The sequence below is a fragment of the Eulemur rufifrons genome, chromosome 4 (assembly GCF_041146395.1).
Source record: "Eulemur rufifrons isolate Redbay chromosome 4, OSU_ERuf_1, whole genome shotgun sequence".
Lineage (NCBI taxonomy): Eukaryota > Metazoa > Chordata > Mammalia > Primates > Lemuridae > Eulemur > Eulemur rufifrons.
The window spans coordinates 77,397,185-77,422,856 of NC_090986.1; the positions used below are offsets into that span (position 1 = coordinate 77,397,185).

At 35.9% G+C, this 25,672-nt stretch overlaps 1 protein-coding gene across 2 annotated transcripts in view; it reads left to right on the forward strand.

The window, feature by feature from the left end:
- LNX2 (ligand of numb-protein X 2) overlaps positions 1-25,672 on the forward strand; it is a 65,847-nt gene that overhangs the window by 12,023 nt on the left and 28,152 nt on the right. For both annotated transcript variants that reach the window (XM_069467410.1, XM_069467409.1), the window contains one exon: positions 16,398-16,915. In XM_069467410.1, the coding sequence (XP_069323511.1) occupies positions 16,509-16,915 (407 nt within the window). In that variant the 5' untranslated portion in view covers positions 16,398-16,508. The remainder of the gene's footprint in view (positions 1-16,397; positions 16,916-25,672) is intronic.

Genomic DNA, 25,672 nt, shown 5'->3' on the forward strand with positions numbered 1-25,672 from the left:
TTTTTCAGTAATTTATGAGTATTGCCCTAGAAGGCTTTAATATTTTCAGTGTTATATTGCCTTCCTTTCGGTTGTAAAGTGTAAGTGGACAGAATTGTACAACTGCCAGTATTAATCATTACAAAAACTACCATTTGCATGACTGCTCTGTGATTGTCTCTCAGCTCGGAGCTTTAAGTTTCATTCAGCAATTAATTGTCACAGTAATCCTGTGAGGTCAGTATTCTGCACTCAAGGACTGGAGTTCAGAAAGTTACAGAGGTAATATACAATTTGGACAAGGTAAAGTGGTTACCTATGATTGGAAACCAGACCTATTTGATCTAAAAGCCATCTTACTCTTTGCTATACTAGGCTTATATGAAAAGTTAAAGTTTTGATAGAATCATAGTTGTTTTCTTCCTTCTTGCTGAAAAGGACTTTAAAGATCATTTTAGTTTAAACCATGTAGCTGGCCATAGCTGGCCAATAAAGAGATAGATTCCAAGTATAAAGGTCATGACCATGTTCTTGGACTCCTAATGAGGTGATTCTTCAAAAGAAACTTGATTGTTTTGTTAAAATGCAGTTGAATGATTTTATAGAAACCATGGTTTCAAATGTAAAGTCTGAAAGGAAAAGCTGGTTGTTTGCTATATCTGTCTACCTGTCTGTCTGCCTGCCATCCATCCATCCATCCATCCATCTCTCCATCTCTCTACTAGACCTAGAGAAATGAGTAGTTATATTCTTTATATTCAACAGCTTCTTAGATGTTTAATTTTGGTCAGTGGTCTTAGAGCTTAAGTGGTAGAATGTTTGGAAGTGAAGGGAGTTGAAGAGTAATTCATTCTTCATTGGAGAGACTGGGCCCTGAAAAAGTGTACATACCTTTTGTAATGGGCCTTTGTAATGGGCTATCAGCAAGAACTGTGATTTTAGTTTATCAAACCCTTCTTGTAAAACCATACTTATCTAGTGAGATGTTTGCCTGCATAGTTGTGTATATTTATTTTGTATGTTTTCAGACAATGAAGTGTTTTTCTTTTATTAAAATTCAATAGAAAATGATAATTTAGGAGCAAGCCTAAAAAAAGGGGGTGTAACAAAAAAAGACTAACACCTTCTTAACTGAGTTCTTTATATCAACCCTTTGAGCCACAGGGTTTCTTCCTTCCTCCTTTCCTTTCTCCTCTCCTCTCCTCTCCTCTCCTCTCCTTTCTCCTTTCCTTTCCTCTCTTTCTTTCTTATTTGTAAAATAGTATTTTTTTTGCTTTTTTTATTATAAAAATAATTAAATGGTAGAGCACTTGGTAATAGACATTCATAGAATATCTGGAAAATAGACAAGCATGAGTAAGAAAAAAATATATAATCCCTTCTACCAAATATATATCATATCTGTCCATAGTTCTTGCTCCCATTCCTAATTGCTGGACAGTCTTCCTAATGTACAGTGAAGTTTATGGTGAGTGAAATTTATTATTCCCTCTATAGTGTCAAAGGACTTCCACTATTCCCTCCTTACCTTCTTGTTTCTCGTTCTTTACCTTCTGTTTCCTCAAAGGTGCCTGAGCCTGTAAGTAAAGCTTTCACTTAAAGGCATACTTAGCATTCGTTTTCTGCACTGTTGCATATACATCTTTTGCAGTCATTATGAGTCAAACAATTGCCTTGAGCATGAAATAAAAGACAGAAACCAAAGTTGAGAAAACAGTTCATTTTACAGAATGTAAATGTTTAGTTTAGGATGGCCCCAGAGCGTGCTTGTTAGCTAAGGAGCATGTGCACTGTGTGCACTGCTGGCTCTGCCCAGTATGTGGATCTGCTGGCAATGCCCGCTCTCCTCTGAGAGCGTATTGTAGTGTAGCACGCAGAAAGTATGTGTTAACTGTGTACTGTGATTTTTTAAAACATATATATATTTCTTTTTTTTTTTTTTTTTAGTAAAGAAAACATTTCAGAAAACATAAAAACAAATTGGTGTTTTGTAGAGTGGTACTAAGAAGATATATGTGTGTTAAAATTGCAGTTGGACATGTATTTTTTGGTGGGGGAATACATTAATTATAGTCATTTTTCACGGAATTAAAGTTTATTTATCATTGTAAAGTCATTAAGCTAGTCAGGAAGCATTTCTTAAAAATTTGTGCCCCATTGTTGGCATTTGTGTAGAAGAAAAAACAACAATAGCTATGTAGGCACTAGCTGCCTCTTGGCAGGTAGGGGACAGTGAAGAAAGAGGAATCAGGCCATGAAGCTGTTTACCTATTCAAGCACTGCTAGTGGGTTCTGTAAGCTGCTATTGTTAGTATTTCTTTGTCATCAGCAGATGGCAGTTTACTAATTTGGACATTCACCTGCTGAGTTCTATAATGGCATCGATTACATAAGCATACCCTATTGAAAATGGCATAATATATCCATGAGTGATTTGCTCTTGTTTCTAGGATAGTTGTGCTGCTTTTTATAAGCTAGCTCAGAATATGCAGTTGTACCAAGGTATATTTTTGTTTTTAACTTTTATTTTTATTTTTTTTAGAAAGAGGGTCTTCCTCTGTCTCCCAGGCTAGTGAGGTCATAGCTCACTGCAGTCTTGAACTCCTGGGCTCAAGGGATCCTCCTGGCTTAGCCTCCTGAGTAGCTCGGACTACAAGCACACCCCATCATTCCTGGCTAATTTATTTTTTTTTTTATAGAAATGCAATCTCACTATGTTGCCTAGATTGGTCTCAAACTCCTGGCTTCAAGCAGTCCTCCTGCCTCTGCTTCTGAAAGCACTGGGATTATAAGTGTGAGCCACCACACCTGCCTGTTTTCATTTTAAGAAGTGGGATCATTTCTACTCTTGTTCCCCTAGAACTTAATTAAAGGACATTAACTACGATTCTGAGACCAAATAATGTTGGGAAAGATGACAAAATTTTTAGTGTAGAAAGCAGATAGTAGATTTTAAAGAAAGACTTTGACAGTGTTCTGTTTAACAAATATTTATATTGATCTAAATTAAGGATTAAGTGAGCCATAAATTGTTGATATTATTTAATAAGAGATGAACAGAAAGAATAGTATTTTGACACCAGTTTCCTAAGTAGCATTGCTAGTATTTGACACATAATTGTTTCATGAGACACTGAAAGCTTAGTTTCAATCATGTGACTTCTAAAAAGTGGAAAAATATTTAAATAAAAATTATATATAAAATCTATATTGTAATTTCTCTTAATATTGCCTTATATTTTATGTATGTCTCAGTTATTCTTGTTCCCTGTAATCCTCTTACAAATAGATTCAATTCAGATGTAATTAAAATGTTAATTCATCACATATAACAAAATGGCCAAAATTAAAAAGACAGCATCAAATGTTGGCAAAGGATATGTAGCAACTAGAGCTTATATATTCTTGGTGGGGATGTCAGATGGCACGACCACTTTGGAAAAGGTCTGGCGGTTGTTTATGAAACTGAACACATACCTACCCTGTGGCTCAACCGTTCTACTCTTAGGTATTTATCCAAGAGAAATGAAAACATATGTTCATAGGAGCTCTTGTTCATAGTCACCAAAAACTGGAAACAGCCCAGTTGTTCATCAATAAGAGTATGATACAGTGGGATATTACTGAACAATGGAAAGACACAGACTACTAATATACGCCACACCTTGGATGAATCTCAGAAACATGCTTAGTAAAAGCAGCCTTACTCAAAAGAGTACGTATTCTTATGTTCCCATTTAGATGATACTTCAGAACAGGCAAAACTAATCTGTGATAGAAAAAATATCAGACCAGTGGTTGCCTCTAGAGGTAATGGGGGTGGGGATTGACTGGGAAGAACATGAGGGAACCATCTGGGGTGATGATTCTGTTCTATATCTTAATAGTGATTTGTGTCACATAGGTGTATGCATTTGTCAGAAACTCAGTGTACACTTAAGATTTGCATTTTTTTTTGTATTTAAATTTTACCTCAAAAGAAAAATGTAAACAAATATGGAACTTCACTTAATGATATGTATGCTGTGATATTTAGAGAGAGTGTACTGATTTCTCTAGTTTACTTTGAGGTGTGTGAAAAGATAAAACAGGGAAGGATGGAGAAGTAAGTGATAAAGTATAGTAGAATGTTAATGATAGACTTATAAGATACAGATGTTTACTGTACAAATGCTGAACGTTGCTGTGTGTTTGAAAGTTTTTATAATTATTGGCAAAATATTAATTGATAATAGAACTCTTAATGGTCTGTTCATGCATGATGTATTAGTTTATAAATGATTTCTCTTTGCTTTAGTGATATTTATCTTGATTTTATATATAAACATGTGGCTATCTGAGAATTTTTGAGAATTTGTCTATATTATTATACTAAATCATAGTCTCATTTGAGGAGTTACACTACAGAGAAGTATCATTCTAGCTATTAGTACAATTGTCTTTCTTTGGGGCTGTCAATACAGGTTTCCTCTGCAATGTCTTCAGATAGAGTGTTATAAATCATGTGGCTTTCTAGGATTTTATCACATGTTGTTTATATAATACCTTTTTGTTTTTTCTTTAATGATAGGGAAGAGGGAGGGAACAGTAAAAATTTCCCAATTTCACGTCCCACTGAACATGGACTTTGGAATTAGATGGACCAAAGTTTGATTCCCATCTCAGTCACTTACAGCTTAGTTGTTTTAGCTGCTTTGAACTTCATTTTCCTCGTCTTTAAAATTGTGATGGTAACTATTTCATAGAGTTTGTTATAAATATTAAATGAAATACTGCTTGTAAAGTACTTTATATAGTAATAGTGAATAAGTAGAGCTATGAGGGACTAGTTAAATCGTTGGCAACAAACTTTATGACTGTTCCAGGTTGTTTGAATAGGAAGTCAAGCAGTAAGGTCACATGCTTAAATGAAAATAAGCCAAATGTATGACTGACTCTGAATGGACATTTATAACCCAGAACATTACCTGGAACTCTCTGGATTTCTCAAGACATTGGATCAATGGACTGCTATAGAAATAACCAATTGTGATGGTGCTTAACATTTTAGAGCATTGCTTGGGATTGAGAAGTTAAAGTAATAAATTTTTTTTTTTTTTTATGGTGCCCAGCATCCATTACCTTACTTCCAGCCACAGCCTGATTTGCTTTTTTGGGTTACATCCTTTCTTTTAGTGTGTGTGCTTCTGGGGAAGTTGACTCAATGCCTTGTTTCAGAAGTAACCCAGGTCTGGCCTAGTAAAGCATTATATGTCTCTGGCTACAGTGATTGATTCAGGATAGGTACATGACCCAAGCCAAGCCATCAGAGATAGGAAGACATAATTCTGGGGATTTTGTTGACAATATTGTAGAAACTGAACAAGTGCCATGACTCTGTGCCCCTAAAACTGCTGGGGACTGGCTGCCACATGAAGCCTGAGAATGAACCCAATCCAGAAGAAGCAGAGTTGGGAGAAAGTCCAAGTCAGTCACACCTGTTTTGTTTTTTACTTATGCAAGTTTCAGTTAGGTTTTCTATCACTTGCATCGGAAAGAATCCTGCACATAGTTGCTCACCCAGTATATCATCTATTGGTAGTATTGCTTAAGGGCTTCTTTACTTACTAATTCCACAGTTATGCTTTTATGTTTCTACACCACATATACTTTACTTGTATAGTGGTTAATCTACTGGTTAGATTTTAAGTTCTTTGATGGAAGGGACTAGTTTATTCCTGTTATACATGCTTTTCATTCTCTTTAGAATATCTATATGCTGTCCAGTACAGTAGGCACTAGCCTTATGTCGTTGAACGTCTGAAATGTGACTAGTACCAGTTAAGATATGATGTAAGTATAAAATATACACTGAATTTCAAAGACATAGTATGAAAAAAGAACATTAAGATATCTCAATAATGTTGATTCATGTTGAGATTATAATTTTGGATACATAGGATTGAATAAAATATTTGTTAATGTTTCTTTTTTCTTAATGTAGCTACTGGAAAATGTAAATTATATGGGCCTCATATAATATTTCTGTTTGTGTCATTTGCTAATTAATGTCTTTGTACTTGACTAAGCTCTATGAGCTCTCCAAAGTAACCCTATCCCCTAGCACAGTGTCTGGCATGCAGCATATAATCAACACATATTTGTTGAATGAGTTGTGAATTCTCTGGTGCTTACTTTTTGTACCTGGTAGTTATGGGCCATGCTAGTTAACTGATACAGGAAAACAAGATGAGGTGTTTTTAAAAAACATGTTTTACTCTTAGGTTTTCTTCATTTAGACTGTTTCCTTAGAAACAGCAACCAAAAGATTGTCAGGATTGCTGAATGTTCTTAGGGTGATATTTACTGCCTTTGTTAACCAAGACCCACAGGCCTAAACACTTAGATACATGTTTCTTGAGTTTTAGATCCAAAGTGTAAAAATTTAATTTGAGGTAAAGTTGCTTAATATTCACTTTTTTCTAGTACTCTTTTGAATCATTAAAATAGTTTGCAGGAATGCAAGAGTTGCCAAAGCATGGGTGCTATTCTGTTTCTACCAGAAACCTTTGTTGTTGTTTTGGTTTATATTATCTATTACTAACTTATTTTTCCTAATGATTGCTTTGTAAATATGGATTACTAATTGACTTTTACCTTGTTAGAACATAAATTATAATGTCTGTAACACAAGTGAATTTCTCTTACTGGAATCGTAAGTTTAGATTGTTTTGAGGATGCCAGTAGGTAGGGACAGAGGCAGTTATATCCAAAATTGTTTATATAACCCAAAACCAATGGCAAGAAAAAACAAGTAGGATTCCAGATCTTGAGGCCTTAATTTCAAGGTAGTAGTCAATGCCCTTACATGACAGTGTTGTTCTAGTGAGGAAACATAAAGGCTCCTTGTGATACCTGTTAATTAAAGTCCTAGAAGGAAAGCTTTAAGTCTGTTTAAAACATTTCTTTATAGACCCTTTTATACATGAAGTTTGCATTCAGAACTTTGTAAAAATTTTGTGCCCCATCACAAATTTAAGTGAAAGTTTTCCAAAAAGCTTTGAGAGAGATTGACGGGCAGCTCAAAATTTGAGATACTATTCGGTTTTATGTTCATTCAAATTGATTTTGATATCTGAACACAGAAGCACAAAATTATTTGAATTTTGTAGGTGTAGAAAGGAATGCCAATTTTGAAGGCTCCCTTTTATTACAGTAACAGTAAAAAATGAAAATACAAAATTGTGAGAAATTTTTGTGAGACTAAGAAATGAGGTCCATCTAGCATTTTGGCCTTGTTAAATAGCAGTATGTGTTTTCTTCTGGAAATTAGCCTCCCTGATGCTGACAACAGAAGATAAATAATTTCCTTGTGGCACTGTCATTCATTTATTTAGGCAAACATATATATGTACATATATACATGTAGATGTACATATATACCTGCATATGTGTATATGCATATATATATTTTTTGGTTTGAGCAGCCCATACATATTACTATATACTTTAAGTGCAATATGTATTTTAAAAATTACAGCTCCGGAATCAGACTGCCTGATTAGAATTGTGTTTCTATCAGTTACTAGCTTTGGATCTTGAGCAAGTTACTTAATCACTCTCAGTTTCCTCATCTGAAAAATAGGGAGGAAAATGAGAATACTGTCCAACCCAGGGTTATTATGAGGATTAAATCTGTTATTTCTCCATCTCAGTTGATACCATGCCTGATACATAGTAAGCACTCAATAAATGTTAGCTATTATAATCTGCCCAAATCCATTCCTTTTAGATGTCCAAATTGACCCCCTGATTAATTTAGACTGTATATGACTTTATGAAGTTAGTCTTATCCCCTTTTGTCTAACAACAAAAATCCTAATATTCTGTCCTTATCCCATGTTCTTGTCTTTTCACCTCTAATTTTAGTGGCCTGCCTCTCAACCATTTTCTGACTATACTATGTTTTTATTTAGGTAATTGTGCATTGATATTTCTGCCAAGTGTGAGCCATAGGTGTTGACCAGGATGGTTGTTTGTCCTTTTCTTTTTATTAAGCAGTAGCGAGACACTGTCACCCCCCAGGTGGTGAGCTGGAAGAAGCTTTACAGAGTGTCTAGTCTAGTGCATTTACAGAGTAAAATGTTCAATGGACTGTTAAATTTTGGCTTTTTGAAGCTATCAAGACATTTTTATGAGAAACTACTTATATTTACTGAGAAACTACTGTTGGATTTTAGGGAACATAGGCATATTTTGATGGGAAATATGAGGAAAGTCTGCCTATAGTTCTTTTTCCTTTGATATGTCTGTGCTGGTTTTGGTATGCTACCACCTTCTCTGACCCTCTTGTTTCTCTCTCTCTCTCTCAAATTTTTATATTCTTAAGTGTTCAAATCCATTCCTCCTCAGACTGTTTCTAATCATTTCCTTAGTTCAAGCTTCTCATTATTATTCACTTTGGTGGTTGCAATAACTTTTTGTTTTGTTTCATTATTGCCATAGCCCCCTTACCTATACCACACCCTGTTGCCGGTTATCCGCCCAGACATTAGATCGAGTCAAATCATTTCTCTACTCGAAACTCTTGCCTTCTCTCTCTCTACACAGTCCAGCCCTCAGACCCTCTCTGTCCATCCACCCCCTCACATGCCAACACCCACATGCGGTGTTCTGACTATTCCCAAAATACTTTACATATTTAAAGCTGTTGTCTCTTATCCCCTGTAACTGCCCATTAAGAGTCTCCCTGTTGTTCCTGAACCATTGCATTCCTCCAAGAAACTTTTCTAAATTACCACAATAGAAATTACTTTATGTGTCCATATGGGGGTCAAAAAAGAAATTACTCTTTTTTCCCCTGTACTTTCAAAACACTTTGTTGCTTTTATTGCTTTTGTTCCACGATGTCTACCTCTCCTATGTGTCATAGCAATGCTTGTAAGCTGCCATCTTTCTCAAAGTATTGTCTTGATTGAGCACCTTTTTAATCACGAAATTAGGAAGACATGGGTTTGGTGATGTTTGCCATCCATCAAAGGACAGGTTGATTTCTAATAATCACAGGCCTTAGAGTTTTTTTCTTCTAGCAGTAATCTAATAAAAGATAAGTTTATAATTGAGCTATTAAAAACAGGGAGGCTGACAGAAACATTATTTTGAGGGTAAAATGCTATATTTAGAGGAGGAATGTAACCTTCAACGAAGCACTCTGTTAGAGATTTTATGTGGGCAGGTTTAAAATTTTACGTAGCAGCATCTATCTATATGGTATGACATTGGGGGTATACTTGAAAGTTTCCTTGCTAGGTTGCCTCCGTCAAATATATGTCCTTGGCAGTGTTTTAAATTAATTAAAGATGTATTCCTTTAATGTTTAGCAATCATATAAAATATTGGAGGAGTAGATAATAACTATGCCAAATAGTAGTGAGGTTGTTAAAAATAATTCTAAATTTTAAGAAGTGTTTTTTCAATAAAACTATTAGACTTTTGTGGAGGTTTTAGTTAGGTCTGAGATATAGAAACAGTTAAGAATAGTGACCTCTTATTTCTTGGATTGCTCCTGTCTGAAGATCGCTTAGTAGTAGGAATAAAATCATTGAATCTCTAATGGTAATTGTTACCATTTGTAAAAAGCTTCTCATAAAAATTTATCAATAGAGGCCCCTTAACAGTGCAGCAAAGCCCAATATTTCAAGAACTGTAAGTCTTTGAGAAACTTAGCAAGAATCTACATCCCATATTTAAGAATAGATGTTCTACAGGAAAATTTTCCAGAACTAACCGTATTCTACAGTATGATACAAAGATACTTTAATCTTCTTCAATAATTTCTCTCTATATATTGTATCTGAAAATGGCCAACCTAAATCTCATAGGTTAAAAGTAATCTTCAAGTTTGTAAAGTGTAAAACATTATAAAAGTAAGTTGAGGAGATGAATGATGATAATAGCAAATACCAAGTTGGCATTTTGGTTTATGAACGACCCACTTATGCATTTGGATAGAGATTTATTTCATTGGAACCTAACATTCTTGAGTAAGTGAATCTAATGAGTTTTTAAATTGGCAAAACTAAAACACAGCTGTGGTAACTTAACTGTGCTTTGTCACACTTGGGACCAGCCAGAGGGCCCGAACAATCTTAGCTTTTTACTTCATTCTTTAAAAAGCTACCCTAAGCCCTGAAATACTGTAAGGTTGACCCTTATAGTTAACATGGGGAGGGGGTCAGGGGTGCTGCCTGCACTCCCCTGGAACATAATTACTAATAGCCTAATGTTGAGCAGAAGCCTTTCTGATAACATAAACAATTAACACACATTTTGTATGTGATATGTATTATATACTAAATTCTTATGTAATAATTTTTTTTTGAGAAAATAAAATGTTATTAAGAAAATCATTAAGGAAGAGAAAATACATTATTCACTGAGTGGAAGTGGATCATCATAAAATGGTCTTCATCGTCATCGTCTTCACATCAAGTAGGCTGAGGAGGAAGAGCACTTGCTGTCTCTGGTGGTAGAGGCAAAAGAGGTGGAGGAGGTGGAAGGGGGAGGCAGGAGAGGCAGGCATACTTGGTGTAACTTTATGGAAATACATCATAATTTCTGTCTGATTTTTTTGCTTTTTCATTTTTCTAAAAATGTGTCTATTCATACCAATCTTTCTTCCACCGTCTGCTTTAGTTTCAGTGCGCATATCCTAGAAGGGTCAATGTCATAAAAGAAGGCAAAAGCAGTCTGGAATAATTGGAACCCTCTGCCAGATTGTCTGATGTCAATTTGTTTTCTGGCACTGCTGCTTCTATGTCATCTTCCTCCTCCTCTGGCACTGGTTCAGAAGCACTTATCTACATCAAGTCATCTTCTGTTAATTCCTCTGGTGTGGTTTCTGTTAGCTCTTAAATGTCTCCAAGATCCGTATCTTGAAACCAACCCTTCACCCTGCACCTTTGTTTGCCATATTCACAATCTTTCCTAATTTCCTTGATTGACTCTGTCGTAAATCCTGCAAAGTCAGGCACAACATCTGGACACAGTTTTCTCCAGCAGGAATTTATTGTTTCAGGCTTGATGGCTTTCATGGCTTTTTCTATAACAGCTAAGACATCTTCAGTGGTGTAATCCTTCCATACTTTCATGTTTTCTCTATTGGAATTCTCTTCCATAGCGTTGACGATCCCATGTGTAATGAGTCAGATATACTTTATCTACTGGGAGAAAAATAAAGTTAGATCTATTCTCATTGTGCATACCAATCAGAATAGAGTGACAATCAAATTTTTTTTTAAGTGGACAGTAAGTAGGGTTTATTGGTGGGCACGAATGAGGGAGCGGCACAACAGGAGCCCTCATGAGTGCAGGGCCTGCCACTTGTTCAGGGGGCCACAATTGGGGATGTATTTGATCCCATAGCCATCTGAGATGAGCCACTTCTCAGCCCCCATGTCTTCAAATTCATCCGTATTAAACTTGGTAAAGGCCCACTTTGAGATGTGGATCTTCTGGTGGCCAGGGAACTTGAACTTGGCCTTGCATAAGCACCTCAACTATAGAGCAGTATCACAACCAGGATATTGACATTGATATAGTCAAAGTATAGAACATTACCACAAGGACCCCTCATGTCACCCTTTTCCCCACCCCCAACCCTTCTTAGACCCTTGGCAACCACTAATCCATTTTTACAATTTTGTCACTTCAAGAATGTTATATAAATGAATCAATACAGTATGCAACCTTTTAAGATTGGCTTTTTTTGCTCACAAAATTTTCTGGAGATTCATTGAGGTTGTTGTATGTATCAATCATTCATTCATTCCCCCACCCACCCCCCCCCTTTTTTTTTTTGACCCGGGTAGAGTACCGTATCATCATTGTACCTCACTGTGACCTCAAACTGCTGGGCTCAAGCAATCCCCCTGCCTCAGCATCCCAAGTAGCTACAGGTGCATGCCACGATGCCTGGCTAATTTTTCTACTTTTAGTAGAGACGGGGGGCGGGGGGGGGGGTCTCACTCTTGCTCAGGCTGGTCTTGAACTCTTGAACTCCTGACCTCAAGCAAATTCTCCCACCTCGGCCTCCCAGAGTGCTAGAATTACAGGCTTGAGCCATCTTGCCTGGCCAGTTCATTCATTTTTATTGCTGAGTAGTATTTTGTGGTATGAATGAATGTACCACAGTTTGTTTAACCATTCACCTGTTCAAGGACATCTGGCTTGTTTCTAGTTTCTGGCTGTTAAAGGTTGCTGTAAACATTCATGCACAGGTTTTTGTGTGAACCTAAGTTTTTTACTTCTCTGGGGTAAATGCCCAGGAGTGCAGCTGCTGAGTCGTATCATAGTTGGATGTTGTTTTTTTAAGAAACTGCCAAACTTGTCCAGAGTGGATAAAGGGATTCTGAAGTCAAAAAAGTTTGACAACCACTGCTTCATACAAAGGCATTTATCAAAATTAATAAGTGACATATACAATAAGAAAATTTTCTTGTGTTGACATCATCAAATAAGGAAACTTTTTTTCCTCATCCTTTTGAAGATTAAAGGGAGTGATACCTTATTCTTTTGCTCATTTATAAATCACAGGGCTGTGTCATGTGTTGATTGCTTTGCAGTGCTACAAATAAACACAGGATTTTCTTGTATATATTTGTATAGTGACACATTTCAGGACTCTTTTAGATTTCAGGCTTATGTATGAACCTGAGAACTTTTTTTTTCTTAAGTGCCTAGTGTGTCCTAAGATGTGGGAATACAAAAGATAAAAAACATGCTGTCTTTACCCTCAAAGAGGAGTGGAGACAGATAAGCAAACATGCAATATAGTAATTGCTGTAATGAAGGTTTGTGTGAAGAGCAGAAGGGAAGGGAGGCACACCCAAAAGTAGGAGGAGGCTGATGTGACAGAAGAGACAGAGTTTGACCTGAGACTAAGGAGTGAGGGGAAGTGGGCCAGGAGGAAATGACAGGGGAGGGTATTCTTAGACCCTTGGCATCGTTGAGTCAAAGGAACCACAGATGTTTCCTGTCTAACTATACTTTGGTGGCAACCATGGCTCATTATCTTTTTCCCTGGGCTGGATCTCTTAGGTTAGGGCCTGTGAGGACCCTTTAGATGTGAGTCAAGAGTAACATCAAGAGAAATTATCTGAATAATATGTAGTTTTGGAGTATGTAGAGTAACAGTGAAAAGCCATAGTTCTGAGAGTCTTCGTGATGTACCAGGATATTCTTATCCCATAAGCCAGGAAGAGCAGTCATGTTAATTATAACTGGAATTAGATGGTAAACAATGTCTTATAACTCCTTTCCCATTGCGTTGGCTATTTTTGAAGATACTGTTAGAAATGTGTTATAATAATCTTGGCCAATTTAATAGCTTCTACCTGTTTACTATTCCTGGAATATTGTTACACAGATTATGCAGTTTATAAAGATACATATCATGCTACATTTTATCTTTATGTTTTGGGAAATGTTTGAGATACTTATTTAAAAACTTGTATTTTAATAGTTCAAACTGTGCTCAAAGATATTACAGATAATATCTGAAATCAAAATTATGTATAAGCATGAACATATCTTATACCTAGATGTAGTTCTAATTGCCTAAACTTGCCAGGGAACCCCAGCGTGAGAAGTGGTGTAAGACGGTACAGCAGACTTGCACACAAAGCCAAAAGAAAAAGATCTGCCTGGCCTGGGAGTAGAGGGGTGGGATTAGAGATTGGAGAGGTGGAGTCAGGCTGCCTTTCTCCTTTATACAAAGCTCACACTCTAAAGCTTTTATGAAAAACCTTTGCTCTTTCCTGTAATCACTTAATTTACTACTGGGTTATTTTGAAGCAAGAAAAAACTGGATTTATCTTCCTTCTCTCTTACTAAGTAATTACACATTATATGGCTTTGGGCAGATCATAAAATCTGTCTGAGCTTTGGTTTCTTTGTGTTTAATAATAGCTAACACTTAGATTGCACCTGTGATTTGCCAGGTACTGTTTTAACTGCTATCTATCCACACTTACTTATTCTTTATTTTGACCCTTTGAGATAGGCATTCTTACTATACCCCCATTTTCCATTTGAGAAGGAAACAGACCCAGAGGAATTAGTAAGGTGGTAACAAGGCTTTGTAAGCAACCAAGCAAGGATTTGACCTCTCACACCAGATTCAGGATCTGTGTTCTTAACTATTTATGCTATATGGCCTCACAGTTCTTTAATCAATATTTATAAGCACATGTTAGTGATCCATCCATGATAATTTTCATTTAATGTTTGTTTTATGGTAATATAGAGGTATTTGGGGGGGTGGAGCTAAAGCAACTGTTATTTGGCATTTTAAATGGGAACATGTTTGTTTTCCTCATGAAAAGATGTGATAAAATGAAAATAATCAAAGAACTAAAGTTATTTAGAGATTTAGAAAATAGCTAAAATATAATAGTCTTAAGATAAAAGCTTTCTTAGTCATTATGTGGGAGGCCAGAATTGCAGTATATTTTCTTGAGGAAAAGAAAGATTAAAATGCTATTACAAACAAAAAAGAGCAAAAGATATATGAATTTTCCTTCTGAGTAGAAACAAGCGTCTGTGGAAATTCTGTATTAAAATACCTAGCTTGAACCAGTCTGTCTGCCTGAGATACATGATGTTTCTTTCCTTACTCTCACAAACCTTGCACTGACATTTAAAAATTTATGATGCTCACAGGGTAAAGAACAAGTTCCATGAGTTATAAAATACAAGAAGTGTTTGCTCTCTTGATGTTGGTACCAATAGGAGTTTAGAATACAGGCTGCCATTATTGTTATTTTATAATATTAGGTAGTTTAAAAAACATGAGTTAATCTGAGGCCAGCTGTCTCACCTGAATTTTATCCCATCCCCCTTCTAATTCAGGACAGTGCTTGTTAAATCTGTTAAAACACCTAATGATGTTTTTCTAATAAATACTCCAAATAAATAAGCTAGCAAATACATATAGGTGATTGAAGGAGAATTTTGTTATTGAAATACAAGTGCTAGTAACCTCTACATGTTATCTTACTCTTATCCATTCTTGTGGCAAGTACGCTAAGTTCTAGAATCCCCCTGCCCAAGTGTGCTTTCTGTGCTCCAGATAGATGTTTTACCCGCTTCATATTCCCTGAACTTGCTGTGTACCTTCAAGTTCCTGTGACTTAGCTGATGCTCTTCTCTTGCCTGAGATGCCCTTGTCCATTTTTTCCTCTCTGCGTAATGCTTCCTGTCACAGCTCAGTGGTCCATGTTTTTTCCCCTTTTGAAAGTATTTCCGGCCACAAAGCCAAGTTGAGTTAGATGCCAGTTCTCTTCATCTTTCTCCACATTCACATAACATCCTGTGCATAACTTTCTTGGAGTACTTATTACATTGAAATTTTAACAATGGGTTTTCTTAACTGTCCTCTCCCTACCTCTTCTCTATCCATGTTCAATGTTTGATACATAGTAGAGACTCTGTACATATTTGCAGAAGGAGGAATCCAGAGAGCTGCTGCTCTTGTTGTTGGTTTTTTAACTCCTGGTGCTTCAGCCGGGGGAAGATGGAAACCCTTCAATGAGGGGAGCATTCCTTGCTAGGCTTGCACTGCACTGCAGGAGGCTGTTTTAAGAGTCTTGTGTTGGAGAGGATAAACACACACAAATTGCTGCTCTGAGTAAGCAACACCAAATGGAAGTGTGGAATAATTTGAGGTGGAATTTATACCACTGCTTATGTGTTTAATTGAATTACAGCAGATTTTTTTCCTTTAAATGGAATAAAATCGTCATGAAATAAAACTTTATGGAGTTGCACAGATGTTATTTATGTGTTATGCAGATGTATCTTTCTATAATCTGTGTTATGTAGAGAGAATATTCAAATCATACATATTTTGAAGTCAATTTTTCTTATAGTACTTAACAAAGGTCATTTTTATTAACAGACTCTGAATTATCCTTGAGACTACATTTCAAAGACACAATCTGTGGTATAGTACTACAAATGCATAAAATCAATCGGAAGCAAAGAACCATGACTGGGATGACAAATGTAAATGCATTATACAATGTACCTCAAATTGCATTACTATTAGCACATAATTGGATTAATTGTCTTTAAAACTGCCACCGAGAAGTACTTGGAGATTTGGAGTCAGTAAAACAGACCTATTGTTTCTTATGTCATGCTATATAATATATTGTGTCTTTGCTTTTAATCATAAGTTCTTTTTTCATCAAGAACTTGGCAGTGTAAGTCATTCTTCTTAGCCAACTAGCAAATTAGTTAATTTAATTTTTATGACTAATTTATTATTACCTGATCTGAACTTTAAGTTTTTACTAAAACATGTTAATTAATATTATATTGATACTTTTAACCTATCTTGATTGATATTAATTACTTTGTTTGTTTTGCTTATCTAGAAAAAACAGACCTTGGATTTAGTCAGTTACATCACTGTCTATTACTGGAAACCAACCTTTAAGTGGAAGTCCAACATATAAGGATACAGAATCTGCTTCAACTGGTTCAAAATGGGAACGACAAGTGATGAGATGGTATCTGTGGAACAGACCTCTGCCTCCTCCCTAAACCCCCTGTGTTTCGAATGTGGCCAGCAGCACTGGACAAGAGAAAACCACTTATACAATTACCAGAATGAAGTGGATGATGACCTAGTCTGCCATATTTGCCTTCAGCCTCTGTTGCAGCCACTAGATACCCCCTGTGGACACACATTCTGCTACAAGTGCCTCAGAAACTTTTTACAGGAGAAAGATTTCTGTCCATTGGACCGGAAAAGACTTCATTTTAAGTTGTGTAAGAAGTCTAGTATCCTAGTTCATAAACTTCTAGACAAATTGTTAGTTTTATGTCCGTTTTCTTCAGTATGCCAAGATGTAATGCAACGCTGTGATCTGGAGGCACATCTTAAAAACAGGTAAGCAAAAAATATGAAAGACAAATAATTCAAGGTTTTATGAAAAGGTTGTTCAAACAAACAGATAACTTGGTAAAAAAAACACCAAAGTGCCAATAAGTAAGTAGGCAAATCGAATACAGAAGAGACACAATAAATAAGTTGTATGGGACAGTATTTAACATCATTATTTATCAAAAACATGAATACAAAAGCTACAATGAGGAAGTAAGGAAGTATCATTTTATACCTATTAATATTTTTGCTGCTATAATATGAAACTTAAATGGGTGACAGAATGTTATGATAGACTTTTTACAAGGCAGTTAGGCAATTTGTTTTTAAAACTGTAAATGTACATATCCTTTTATCTAGCTTATCATCCTTAGGAAATATCCAGAAGAAGGAAAAATTATATGTAAATAGTGTTCATTGCAACATTATGCATCATTTGATAAATTGGAGTCAATCTAATTATTAAAAGTAGGGAAGGGTTAAAAATATGATAGTGCATAAACTCAATGGGATATTATGCAGCTAATAAAAATGATAATTTTGTTGCAACATGGAAATAAATATACATGATTTTATTTGCTAAGATCTTATAAAAAGATTATGTGTTCAGGGCCTAGACTGAACAAGAACTAGGGGTTAGAAAACTTTAAATGTTTAGTGGGGATCTTTGTTCTAATAAGAGCTTTTTAAAAAGTTAGTTAGTTTTTTTTTTTTTTTTTTTTTGAGACAGAGTCTCACTCTGTTGCCCGGGCTAGAGTGAGTGCCGTGGCGTCAGCCTAGCTCACAGCAACCTCAAACTCCTGGGCTTAAGCGATCCTACTGCCTCAGCCTCCCGAGTAGCTGGGACTACAGGCATGCGCCACCATGCCCGGCTAATTTTTTGTATATATATATTTTAGTTGTCCATATAATTTCTTTCTATTTTTAGTAGAGACGGGGTCTCGCTCTTGCTCAGGCTGGTCTCGAACTCCTGACCTTGAGCGATCCACCCGCCTCGGCCTCCCAGAGTGCTAGGATTACAGGCGTGAGCCACCGCGCCCGGCCTAAAAAGTTAGTTTGTTTAGTTGATTGGTGAGTTTTATAATTTGGTTTTGGTAAAATACTTGATCTTTAAAATTATATACTTAGGAAGGGTTAAAATACATATCATATCTGTAGAATCACATAAAATGGCAGAAATAAATGTATAGAATTCTAAACTTCAAGGTAAACCATTTGTACAGTTTGAATCTGCAGTAATCTTCCTGTGAATAACAATGCATAGTGCATCATATTGGATTTAAATATAATAGTGTAAGTCTGGTATAGAACAGCTTGTTGTTATACTTACACATAAAATCATAGAATTGAAGGAGATTATCTAATTTAATCCCCTCATTTTAAATTAAGGAAACCAAGTCACATTAGAGCTACTTAATGGTATAGTTAGACATAAGGTTTAATTTTCTTGTTTACTATTCTAATAAACCATGCCGATTCTACCACAGGACAAATCATGTTCTCTACTACTGTGTAGCAGTCAGTTTTATGTACACGTGAATACACACATTCATTCTGTTCCTAAATATCAGCGTTATAAAGGGGTTCCACTGTACTCATTAGAAATAATTAAAACACAGGAGGAAGACCAAAAAGGAGTGAGCTATTATTAACATGTTAGAGACATTTAGATTTATATAGAAAATGCCTAATTCTAAACTATTGCCTAAAAATAGGAGTTAAGAAAGAGTAGGTTAGACAGGCGACTTTTGAAAATGCGTGTTAACATAGCCCTGTGTTTTTGTATATCTTCTGTCACTAGCAGGCATAGAATCGGAACATGATGGCAAAGGCCTTCCAGAAATTGACACCAGACTTTTGAATAATAAACTAGTTTGGGTGAGGCCTAGTTACACTGAAGAATATTTTAGGTTTCTTAACTTCTCTGAATAGAACTATTCTTTTTAGGGTATAGTATTCTTTTCTGACTCTTTTATGAATATTAGTTAAGGGATATTAGAGGAACTGAACAAAGTTTCAGTTCAATAACTTATTATTCTGAGAACAGTGACATAAAAATTTCATAGATTTTTAGGAATATTCTTTTAACTTGCATTTAGAAATTTAATATGTAGTTGAAGTATTACTAATGTTTTCTATCAAACCATTTATGAAGATCATGTGAAATCTTGAGACTTGCAAACTATCCTTTACATCATTTACAAGTTGATAAAGGCTAAGCAGTTACATTCAGTTGAAAGTTTCGTTTTCCGGGTGTGCTTATTAATATTTGAATTACCAATTTAATAATTTCCAAAATGTCTTAGGCCTATAACAGGAAAGATACAATGAAAAGGTTGTTGATTGGAAAAGGTGGTGATTTGCCTGATAATAAATAGCTAAGTGTAATTATTGAGTATATAAATTTGAAAAGTTAAATTTAATATTTTTATATCCCATTTGAACGAATATGTGATAAACAGTCTACTCTTTATTCTCTCAAATAAAAATGCTGACATTCAGGTAGAAGTGTATATTATCCAATGCTCAACCCTAAATAATATAGTTCACTTGTTTATTCATTCAGCAAGTTCATTCACACTTCTGGCACCTTGATGGGTATGACTAGATGCATGGGCTTAGCTAGGACTTGTCAGCGGGAGAGACTACAGGTAGCCTTTCTGGCATGGTGGCCTCAGGGTACTTAAAGTTCTTATGTGGTGGCTCAGTGTTCCAGTGAAAAAGGCAGAAGAAGCTGCATGGTCTAATATGTAGCCTTGAAGTCACATAGCATCCCTTCTGTTAACTCTGTTGGAAGCAGTCACAAGCCCACTCAGATCCAAGGGGAGGGGACGGACATAGATTTTACCTTGTGATGTGACGTCAAAAAATTTGCAGCCATGTTCTAAAACCAACAAAAACTAGTAAGATGAATGATGTTATGAAGCACAGAATATGATTATTATGACTGGCATCTCTGTACACAATCTCACTTGTTTGTTAGAAATTGATAAGTTTTATCTATAAATTTCATTGAAATTCTTAGAATTTTATCAGCAACAATGAGTCATTTTCTAAAAGTTAAGTGGCTGTCACATGCCTTTGTTCTTGAATTTTTAGGGTTTGAAAATCTCTTAATTATTGGTAGAAATTAGCAGTAGTTTGCATGAATTTGGCAATTTCAAGTTTAAGATCTTCTTCCCTGTTTAAATGAAATTCTACTCTTAAGAAATATGTTTCGGTTGGAGAAGAGCTGACATTTTCCTCGTATAGATAAAAGTAAAACATTTATGAAAAGTGAATCTGTTTTTAAATGAAACTACTGTTATTAACTGATTATATGTTAGTAAAACAATGAAAACTTTAAAAGACCTGGGCAGTGTCCATCTTTGAAAAGAGATAAAAAGCCTTTAAGAAATATTCTAAATGCTATACTAAATGTGTAACATTTTAATATTGCTGTGTGAAATTCTGCCAAACAAGATCAACTATAAAGCATTCCTCCTACCTTTCTCTACCCTTCTCTCCAACCCACTCTCAATTTAACATTTAAAGCTTATGGTAATTGTAAATATTTTTTTGCTATTGTTAAAATGTGCATTTGTGTTCTAGTTTATGGCAAGGTTCAAAACCTTTTTCCTTTTAAAAATTATAGTTTAATGCTATTGTAAAAAATTTGTACAATAGAGAGAAAACCTTTAAAGAAGTGTCTTTCCATACTGAGACGTTTTTAGTTCATCAGATGGTTTTGAAACCTTTAGGGGTCAGGGTAGGCTGAGTCAAGATTTCACTTTAAAACTTATACTTTAACTTGGAGAGAAGTTTGTATTTAGCACATTCTTATAAGCATTCCTTTCTCAGGTATAGCGTAAAAAAGCAGGTATATATTTGCAAATTAAGTATACTATAAGGATCTAGTATTCAGAATACATAAAGAACTCTCTTTTTTTTTTTTTTTTTTTGAGACAGAGTCTCACTCTGTTGCCCGGGCTACAGTGAGTGCCGTGGCGTCAGTCTAGATCATAGCAACCTCGAACTCCTGGGCTTAAGCGATCCTACTGCCTCAGCCTCCCGAGTAGCTGGGACTACAGGCATGCGCCACCATGCCCGGCTAATTTTTTATATATATATATTTTAGTTGTCCATATAATTTCTTTCTATTTTTAGTAGAGACGGGGTCTCACTCTTGCTCAGGCCGGTCTCGAACCCCTGACCTCGAGCGATCCACCCGCCTCGGCCTCCCAGAGTGCTAGGATTACAGGCGTGAGCCACCGCGCCCGGCCAAGAACTCTTACAAATAAAAAGACAAATAATCCTTCTTAAATGGGCAAAGGATTTGAGTAGACAGTTTTCCAAAGAAGATATTCAAATCACTGGTAAACATGTCACGGGCTCAGCATCATTAGTTCATTTTTATATTAGATTATTTGTCTTTTTACTAAATCGTAGGAATTCTGGATACTAGACCCTTATCAGATATATGATTTGCAAATATTTTCTCCCATTCTATCAGTTGTCTTTTGCAACTTTAATTTTTATGAAGTCTAGTTTATCTATTTTTGTCTGTTTGCTTGTGGTTTTGGTGTCATGTCAAAGAAACCATTGCCTAATCCAAGGGCACAAAGATTTACATGTATGTTTTCTTCTAAGAGCTTTCTGGTTTTAGTTTTTATGTTTCACTCTTTGATTCATTTTGAATTAATTGTGATGGGATAACATAGTGTGTATTTTTGAATCCTTTAAATTTTATTGAGGCTTTTTTTTATGGCCTAGCACATGTCGTATCTTGGGAAATGTTCAGTGTGTACTTGAGATGAATGTATATTCTGCTGTTGGTGGGTGGAGTGTTCTATATATGTTTATTAGTTCTAGTTGGTTTATAGTATTGATAAAGTCTATACTTCCTTGTTCTATGTCTAGTTCTATCCATTATTGAAAGTGAAATATCAAGGTCTCTATTATTAAATTGTCTATTTCTCTCTTTAATAAGTCATTTTTTACTTATGTATTTTGGGACTCTGTTTGGCACATTTATGTTTATAATTGTTACATCTAGATAGATCAAGCCTTTCCATCATTATAAAATGTACTTCTTTGTCAAAGAAACAATTTTGAGTCTATTTTGTCTGAAATTAGTATGCTCACCCAGCTCTCTTTTGGTTACTGTTTGCATGGTGTATGTTTTTCCATCTTTACTTTTGGTCTATTTATGCATTGGAATCTGAAGGTTGTCTCTTGTAGATGACATATAGTTGATTATGTTTTTTGAATTCATTCTGCCAATCACTGACTTTGATTGGAGTGTTTCATCCATGTAATTTAGTGTAATTACTGATTAGGTAGGCTTTGTATCTGCCATTTTGCAATTTGTTTTCATATGCCTTATTTCTCTTTTCTTCCATTTCTTCCTTCTTTTGTGTAAAAATAGAAATTTTTAATATGCCATTTTAATTGCCTTGTCATTTCTTTTAATTAAAACTATTTTCTTAGTGGTTACCATGGGGGTTACAATTAACATCTTAGTTTATAACAGTCTAGTTCAAATGAATACCAACTTAATTTCACTAGTGAATTAATCAGGGTTCTCCAGAGAAACAGAACCAGTAGGAATTATTACAAGGAATTGGCTCATGTGATTATAGAGGCTGAAAAGCCCCACAATCTGCTGCCTTGCAAGCCGAAGACCCAGGGTGTAATTCAGTCTAAATCTGAAGGTCTAAGAACCAGAGGAGCCAGTGATGTAAATCCCAGTCTGAGGACAGCAGAAAATGAGAAAAATGTCTCAGCTCAAGCAGATAAAAAAGGAACACATTCCTCCTTCCTTCATGTTTTGTTCTATTCAAGTGCTCACATCAGCTAAAGGACGTCTAGTTTTCTTATAGGTTAGGTCTGCTACCCACAAACTCTTGTTTTTGTTTATCTAGGAATGTCTTAATTTCTCCTTTATTTTTGAAGGATAGTTCTAGTGGATATAGACTTAGTGGTTAGCAGTCTCTCTTGCTCTCTCATGCTCCCTTTCTCTCTCTCTCTCTTTTTTTTTTTTTTTTTTTAAAGAACTTTGAGTATGTCATCTGCTGCCTTCTGGCCCCCATGGTTTTTCTGAAGAAAAGTAAGCAGGATCTTGTTGAGGACTCTTTCTATGTGATGAGTTGTTCTTCTCTGGCTTTTTTCAAGATTCTTTATATTTGGCTTTCAACAGATTGATTATGATGAGTGTAAATATGGATCTTTTCTAGCTTTCCTACTTGGATTTTTTCATTTTCTTAGGTATGTAGATAAATGTTTTTCATCAGATTTGGGAGGTTTTTGGCCATTATTTTTCCAAATATTCTTTCTGACCCTTTCTACTTTTGGGACTCCCATTATGCATATGTTGCTACTTTTGATGGTGTCCCAAAGGACCCTGCGGCCCTATACTTTTATTTTTTCCCCACTCTTTTTCTTTTTGTTCTTCAAACTGGGTAATCTCACCTATTTTCAAGTTTGCTGATTCTTTCTTCTTCCTGTTCAAATCTGCTGTTAAACTTCTCCAGTGAATTCTTTATTATACTTCTTAGTTCCAGAATTTCTATTTAGTTCTCTATTATAATTTACATGTCTTTATTGATATTTTCTTTTTGGTTAAGACAACATTCTTATATTTTCCTTTAGTTCTTTAGATATGGCTTCCTTTAGTTCTTTGAACATATGACTTTTATGGACTAATTGTGTGAAATCTCTGCTCAGTTAGCTTATTGGGCATCTAGTGATTTGACAGAGAATTCCTTGAATGCCTGAAATCAGTAAGTTTCCCTCTTTCCTAGGGGGTCTGTGTGCACAGTGGGCCATGCCATGCCTTGGGACAGGCACTGGACAGCTCTGCCTTAGCCTTCATTTCCTGCCCTCACAGAGCTTTGGTGTCAGCCAGAAGTGACAACTAAGGGCCTTCTCAGGTCTTTCCTGTGCATGTACATAGCCCTGGGCATATCAAACCTCTATAGATGTTTCATTCCTTGGCTTTTCCTTTTAAACATTTTGGTTAGCCTTTTGTTTGTGTACCTCAGGCAACCATAATCATAAACATTACCTTGGATTTTTTTTTTTTTTTCTCCCAACAAGTGCCCCCAGTGAAAAGGCTGTTTGCACTGGGTAAGCTCTGAGTTGGGTCAAGTGAAGGCAGCAGTGCAAGTGGGGAACCACCAGATGGGCAATTGATGACAGTTCTCTGGGAGTGGGGCTTGATGGCTCCACAGTCTGCTCCTCTAATGTCTGCCAGACTCTTGGTTTCCACTGTGTTGTGGGCTATTGCTGCTCCAGTCTACTGTGGAACTGGGAGGTGAGGATGGGATTAGGGCAAGTGCAAATGTCACAAAGCTGTCTGTTCTTCCTGAGAGTCAGCCATTTTTCTTGAGTAAATGCTCTCTGGACTGCTGTAATTCTTTGGCTAATTTCCAGATTCGGCAATGTTGGTTCTGATAATTTCTTCCAGTGTTCACATTGCTTTTATGGAGGAGAGGCTTTTCAGATATCCTTAATCTACCGCTTTGGCAGACATCACTTGAGTTGGATTTTTGTATATTTTACTCCATAACTATTTCTATCATTTTTCTTGATTCAGGGGCATTCACATTCTTTCAGTTTCATTAAGTGCCTGACATTATGTGGCACTTAGCATGCGTTGTTTTATTTTACATCTACTACATTGCCACCACCACCACTACTAATACTGCTGATGATAATATAGTGTGTTCTGTTAACACCATATGTTTCTTAATGTGAATTAGCTCATACTCAATTGTTATCAGGGAATGATGTCACTATGGTATAAATCAAGTTAGTTCTTATATATAAGAACTTATATTTTCCTTCATAAGAAGAGTCAGAATAGTGGGAATATAAGAATAACCTTCAGCAGAAAAGGGAAAAAAATCCCTCACTTTGGGTCTTGACTGCTGCAAGAGCCCTTTGGTTTTATTTTAAGAAAATTAAAAAACACACCTGCATCGAGAGATCCCTCCCCAGGGAGGTGCAGCCCTCAGCCTGTGGCAGGTTGCATTGCCTCAGCAACCGGCTGCCTCAGAGCTCCGCTTCCACCTGCATGGGCTCAGCACGTGCCTACCCCAATCTAATTACATGTTGCATGCATTTCTGTTCTATTGCTTTAATTCATTTTTTATATCCTCTATACTAGTCTGCTGCTACACTGAGTTACCTGCTTGAATAAAACAAGTTACCTCCCCCAATGCAATTGCAGTTATATTATTATTAAATATTCCATTTCCAAAGATGCATAGGTTTTTGTGATTTTTGTTTGTTTTAGTGCTAACATTCTATGAGTGTGTTTCTAGGTACTGGTTTTTAGGAAAAATTCAATTTATGTTTCATGAGGCCTAGAAAAAGACCTCCATATGAATAAATTTAGTGTGATACAGTGGAAAGCAACAGGAGGCTTTGAAATCAGATCTGAGTGTGTTTGGATTTTGGCTCTGCAATTTAATAGCTATGTGACATTGGCTTAGTTAAGTCTCAAGTTTCCTATTTGTTAAGTGGGGATAACAGAGTGGTTGTGAGGATACCATGAAATAATGTATATAAAGGTCCTTACACAGTGAATGACTGGCACAAATTAGGCACTCCACAAATGTTGGGTTTTTCCTTTTTCAGTTCCTGGTGTTTACAAACTTGAAGGATGATGGCTCTGAGCTGTCTGTAGTTGTGAGCTTTTCTCTGTCTAAGCCTGCTCTGATCTCATTCCCTAATAGTATTTTTTAAAAATAGCTTTATTGAGATGTATTTCACATATCA